This window comes from Lasiosphaeria miniovina, assembly GCF_030549165.1.
Source record: "Lasiosphaeria miniovina strain SMH2392-1A chromosome Unknown B0T26scaffold_4, whole genome shotgun sequence".
Taxonomy (NCBI): Eukaryota; Fungi; Ascomycota; class Sordariomycetes; order Sordariales; family Lasiosphaeriaceae; genus Lasiosphaeria; species Lasiosphaeria miniovina.
The window spans coordinates 3,575,513-3,581,512 of record NW_026848223.1 but is presented as its reverse complement, the minus strand read 5'-3'; the positions used below and the strand labels follow the sequence as shown (position 1 = coordinate 3,581,512).

The following is a 6,000-nucleotide window of genomic DNA, read 5'->3' as shown; positions in this document are numbered from 1 at the left end:
TAAACGCTAAAAATTAGTGAGATGAATACTATAACTTAGCAGGCTGGCGCTAAGCTACAGCGGGTATTTTCTCTTTACGTTTTGCTGCCAGCTTCGCCCCCTATGGTGCCCGCAACAGCAGTCCTCATCTCGCTAAGTTTTAGTGCATCATGTTCGCCGAATATTTGTACAGGGGTATCGAATATATCGCCGCCTACCCTGGCTGTTCCGCATATCCGGGGAAGCTCGGTGCCAAGTGGAACCACCATCGGCAACAAAGTGGCATCCGACGTCCCGGGTTCCGAGGGCATGTCACTCTGGAGTGTAATTGCAAATTTCGGGTTAGGGAAATGTTTTCTCGCCTGAGTATTCCCGGGATAGGTTGGGGAAAAGGGGTGGGGTGGTGGAAAGTGGCTACCCCGGCCCTAAATCACCACCGTTTATTGATTGCACTTCCACATACGACCATACCCACTAGAAAGCTCGGGATCCCGTCTACTCTCCCATAGATAAGCCAGTGAGGGCTTCTGAGGGGAAGTTTATCTAGGGGGTAGACGAAAACACGGTTATTTTGCGGCACACTGTTAAGATGACCGTTTCAACAGCTTCGCCGCCGCCGCCGCCGCGTCGTCTGTTTCAGAAGGGGGGGGGGGGGGGTTAGGCCCCCTATTGGCAGCCCTCGCAATCTTAAAACAGTTCGCAACGTATATAATTTATAACGTATATATTTCGGGAAAAGCCTCCGATTCGCGCTAAAATAACGATCCAGGGCCGGCTTAATGATACCTCCCGAGGTTACGATGGCCGCCGATGTTCGCCGGCCAGCTCCCGAGCCTGCCGCAGCGTACGAGAGGCCATTCACAAGCGAGACTGAGGTCTTTCTGGCTCACAGTCTCGATCGCTCAATTGCGAAGCTCAAGAAATACATCAAGAGGTTGGAAATTACACTAGTTTACTGGGTCTCGATGGTTCTACACCCTGGACATAAGGACAAGTGGCTGGTCAAGTACCTACCTGCTGAACAGGTCCTTGATATTATGGCCCTAGTAAATGCGTTCTTTGACTGGCACTACCCCCATGTCGAGGTCCCCGAAGTCCCTGTGGAGGTCCAAGACTTCCCGAATTCGTACCTTACAGGCCACGACGACTACGAGAGGCTATTCAGTGAGGCCAAATTAGTCGTTGGACTGCAGAGACACAGGCTCAGTAGCGATACCATCAACAAGCTGCTGTGCCTGTTGAATCGGCGGCCATATAGCATTTTTTGAAGCTTCGGCATGGCTGGCTTTCGGCGTCCAGATTTGCAGGATTTTCTATTGCCGGGGTCTACCCGGGCCGGAGTTTTGTTTTTCAGTGCCGGGTAAATATTTACAAATAATCCAACCAACTCAAATACATCACGAGAAAGGCCAAATACGGCCCCATTTTGACGAGTAAATGCAAATTCGAATGCCGGGCGTATTTATTTGCATTGTTGCGGGTGCTGATGCAAGCCTGTATACGCCTCGGCATCAAATGGACCAGCTTCAGCAAATATTCAGGCGGCACAGAATTACGACCCACTTTGGGACATCCTGTGGGACCCTCCTTTGTGGGGCTTGTGCCGTGCTTATAGTTAAACAGGGATTGTATTGTACCTCGCCCTGAAGGTTTGGTGGGACCGGGGGCCCGGGGGTAGAGCTGCGGAGGAGTTCTGGGCAGGGGCCAGCTGCCTAGGCGGGAGGTCCGAGGACGCGATGACGTCGTCTCCAGCCCCTGTGGCCATCTTGGATGTAGGTGAGGGTGTCGGAGGGAGCTGTGCTGGAATGAGCCGCTGGCAGGCCCGGGAGGTTAAGAAAAAGGTGGGTATTGAAAGAATACTGGGAAAAGGTGCCGAAGGAGTGTCGAAAATGGAAGCCGAAACGAGTGAAGTCGGAAACGAAGGTCGGGGCTGGTTGCCGAAGAAAGCCGAAAAGAGGGCCGAAGAAATGAAGGGGGTTTTAAGAAAAACCGAAAAGAGGGCTTATACGCGTTCAACGCGTATAAAGAGGAGATTTTGAGCCTACGCAGTCAATGCGTAGGTTAATAGTTTGACCGTTCTTTCTCGACGGCTTCTTGCGTGGTAGACGCTCTACGGCTAGGTGATGCCAGGGAGACGGTCACGGCCACTTCTTCCGTAGATTTGAAGGACCTCGGGCTGCGGTTGGGATTCGAGGCACGAATGCTCCGCTATACCGTCTCTTCGTAGGCAGGGATACACAGGCTCGTAGAGAGGGACGACTCACGGGTCGACCGTTCTCTACGGCACTGTTTCTTCTGTTGAACCTTGCTGATCTGTGGCGTCGGACCGTTGTCTCAACAAGTGGTGAATTTAACCACTGATCAGTGTTGGAATCACCAGGTACCTGTACTAGGATCAACAGAGCGCTGCTATACGCCGAAAGCTAGTGTTTCATTCTATAAAAGGAGAGGCTGGGGTCTTGAACTGCGCCTCCACCGCTACCCCTGTGGCTGACTAGCGCTTCATTCCAACACTGAGATTCACGCTTTGCCACGTCCAATAACGCACACCCCACTTAACCACGTTTCTTGCACCAACTGCAAGGACCGTGCCGACGGCAGCCAAAGCGATAATGCTAACGGGCCCCGAGCAGCCGGAACGCAGTCGATGTAGCCGAGAGGCACAGAAACTCTCCGCGTATGTCGGCGGGCGAGAGAATCTCAAGATGCCCTCCAAGCTGGCAAATGGAAGGCCATCCGGTGGTGCATAACGGTGTTCCGGCAAGTATTATCATGCGAGTACTGTCAGACGCGGAGGAGGAAAGCTAGCGAGAAGACCTTCGCGACCCCAATACCATCAAAGAAGAGCGCGCTATAATAGAGACGCTGAAGTACTATCTCCCGGCCCCTGTTTACGAAGTTTACGTAAAGATCACTCGGGATCGAGTCACAGCGGCGCTGGTTCGGTTTTATATAATCCATTATTAAACCCTCCAAGTAAGTCTACCTCTCGGTCCAGCCAAGATTCTACGTTATAGCCCTCCGGGCCCAGCGACGTATCTGATAGCTTACACCTCTAGCAGCTAGGAAATCGTGGACCCTCCTCGACGTGCGACCGGCCCTACGTTGAGAACAGGAAATAGTCCTTCCCAGCCCTGATACTGCCCTGTACCGGAAGCCCTTGCACCCTAACCTAAACCTGAGGTGCTGGCCTAAGCCGTCTTGTCATCCGGGGCCTCCATTTCATGCAATATGGCCTTCACTTCGCCGCCGGAGGTCGTTTTGGCTGGGCCGAGCGGGTCTGCGTCGGTATAATTAGCATGTACGGTCCAGACGCGGACCTTGGGTTTCTACAGGCGGTGAGGGAATAAGTGGCTTCGACCGCCGAGGAATGACACGCCTAAAGCTGCTTTGTTTGGGGCGGGGTTTGTAATGTACTTACTCTTGACTGTCGATTTTGCTGCATTTGCCTTTATTTTCTTGAGCATGTCGGCCACGCTCACGGTGTGGGATTCTTGCATTTTGTTGCACGGAGTGGGCGTATGGGAATACTTTCGATTATTAGTGGGAAACAAAGTCGCGAGCGATTGAGTGCTGGGTGGTTGCTCTGAACGGTACTTGGTCTGATGGCAAAAACTCCGATAATGAGAGGAGCTGAAGGCTTTTATAATCAATCATTGCCGGAATGAAACGCCAAGCAGTGCTCTTAGTCGGCGAGAAGCAGTCGAAATGCCAGCAGCCCAAGCGGCAAGAGGACCAGAAGGGCGTACCCTGAAACCGTGCCGGCAGGTTTTTACGACCAACAAAGGTTTTCATGGTTCACAAGGCGTTACATTGCCCCCGAAATCCCGGATCGGCCCCTAAAGTCCGCTGGGCCTCCAGTTCCGAGTTTTCTTTACGCCGCTTGGGAGCACCCCACCGCCCCATGCTAACCAACTATGGCCTAACCCGTACCGCCCCGGTCAGATAACACCGACTACACCTTCCCCGGGGTATCAAATCCCAACTAGCAAGGGTCAAATTGTTAGAATCTTCTAGACAGCGTCACTAAACCACAAACAGAAACAACTACCCTTATCATCTGAGATTTACGCGTAATACACCGGGGGGAGGTATACGAGTAATTATTTCCCGTATTTTACTCGCCGCCAACACCAGCTTAAGCTACCGCAGCTACGACGACACATCCCTCAAACAGGCCAACAACTCCTTCAGAACAAACCGTCACCGGTCTCAGCAGGCATGGCCCAACGGCCGCGCCGCCCTGGTCGGAGACGGGAGCTTACAAGATGGATTTCCATTGTTTCACTTGCCGCCAACACCAGCTCAAGCTACCACAGTAGCGACGCCTCCTCTCCCTCAAACAGGCCAACGATCATTTGGAATAAAACGTCACCGGTCTCGGCAGGCATGGCCCAACGGCGATGGGAGCTTACAAGGTGGATTTCCATTGTTCCACTTGCCGCCAGCACCGGCTCAAGCTACCACAGTAACGACGCCTCCTCTCCCTCAAACAGGCCAACAACCCTTTGGAACAAACCGTCACCTGTCTCAGCAGCCATGGCCCAGCGGACGTGCCGCCCTGGCGATGTATCAGGATACGAGCCTGGATCCCCGCCAATACAAGCTCCAGCAACCACAGCTACGATAACGTCCAACGAGCACGATAACGGCCCCTTTCAACACATCTTGTCCCTAGTATGAGCCATCTACTTATATAAAGGTCATGCCCAAGTAGTTTGGATACTGTCCTAGCCCAGCCTCCAGCCTCCAGCCTTCAGCATTATCACCCAGCTACCTCTAGTTCGCTCACGCTTGCTTGGCTTTGATTATTTTTCTTCGTTGCTATTATCTATCTGCTCTAATTGCCGACCTCTACCATGTCTCAACCCACCCCTCTCCAACAAGCTCAATCGGAGTGTCTGAAAATCATCGATGGCGGTCCCTATACTGGGATGTTTATGCTAAAACATATTCTCCACACTGCTGGAATATCGTATAGTCAATTCTTGGTTGACCCCAAGCATTCGATTAGGGGCGCTACGAATGCTTATATGAATATGGCCACCATTGAGCAATTAGCGCCTACCTGGAGCGTCGACTCGGGTCGCTGTACTTCTTTTGCGGTGAAGGCAATCAACAACCTAAACGCCCACAAGGACGCAAAAGGTAACCCGATATTCAAATTTGAAATCTACGACCTCTACCGGCATCGAGTTGCGAGATGCAGAAACACCGGCATCGTCCTCGATTCCAGCTCCTCCATCCCTGGCGGGGCGTTTATACTACCCGAAGGAAATTGGGGGGTATTTCCAGAGACAAACGCAAGCTGGAAGTTCAAGAACTCCGAGTCCATGTTTGAGAGGCAGGGAAAAGTGAATGGTCAAGTCGTGAGTAACCCTATTATAGCCCTATGGCCTACGTATCCTGAGTTTGCTAACTTAAATGCGCGATAGAAAAAGTCGTCGACCCCTATCTCGTCCGCGCAGGCCATGTTCACCTGCCTGTGCGAGGTCGAAGCGTCCGCATACAAGACGATCCCCACTTTGTTCCGGTCCGTCGACAGGAATCACGTGGCCGTATTCCATGGGATGATCATGTGGTCCCCGAGGGACCACGCCCTCGAGATGGGAGCCACCATCACCGACTTGAGAGCCGGGAGGAGATTGGTTATCCAGTTTCCGAAGTACATAAAGAACAAATCCGGCGAAACGGTCCCGGATCCGAAGATGATGGGCACCGAGGAGAATCTACATAGTTGCCTTGAGCACTTATTGATATTTGTCAGGGAACATGGCGGGCCCTACGGGGAGCATCAGTGGACGAATACCGGCCTCGAAGCGTTCAACACGGAGCTGATTCAGGCTGCCGTCGATACCTGGGGCTATCCCAAGCTGGTGGCGTACGTCGTTAATTAGCCGAGGTATCCAGGGTCTGAATGACAGTCTTTCGGGAGCAGCTTGGAGCCACTAGCAGCATAGGAAAGGAAGGGCTGCTTAGTGTATTAAGTACCTAGGTAGGGTAAGGATAGCGAGTTCTAAA

At 52.5% G+C, this 6,000-nt stretch overlaps 2 protein-coding genes across 2 annotated transcripts; one reads left to right on the top strand and one right to left on the bottom strand.

Annotated features, from left to right (window-relative positions):
• Positions 1–3,170: 3,170 nt before the first annotated feature.
• On the bottom strand, positions 3,171–3,479 carry B0T26DRAFT_751825 (uncharacterized protein; the record flags this gene model as incomplete). Its single annotated transcript, XM_060445436.1, has 2 exons — positions 3,171–3,259; positions 3,401–3,479. The coding sequence occupies 2 exons, from the start codon at positions 3,477–3,479 to the stop codon at positions 3,171–3,173; spliced, it is 168 nt and encodes a 55-aa protein (XP_060296601.1).
• Positions 3,480–4,838: 1,359 nt separating this feature from the next.
• B0T26DRAFT_740999 (uncharacterized protein) lies at positions 4,839–5,876 on the top strand (the record flags this gene model as incomplete). The annotated part of the gene is made up of 2 exons (XM_060443911.1): positions 4,839–5,348; positions 5,415–5,876. 2 exons carry the CDS (start codon positions 4,839–4,841, stop codon positions 5,874–5,876), a joined length of 972 nt encoding a protein of 323 aa, XP_060296600.1.
• Between the last annotated feature and the right edge of the window lie 124 nt (positions 5,877–6,000).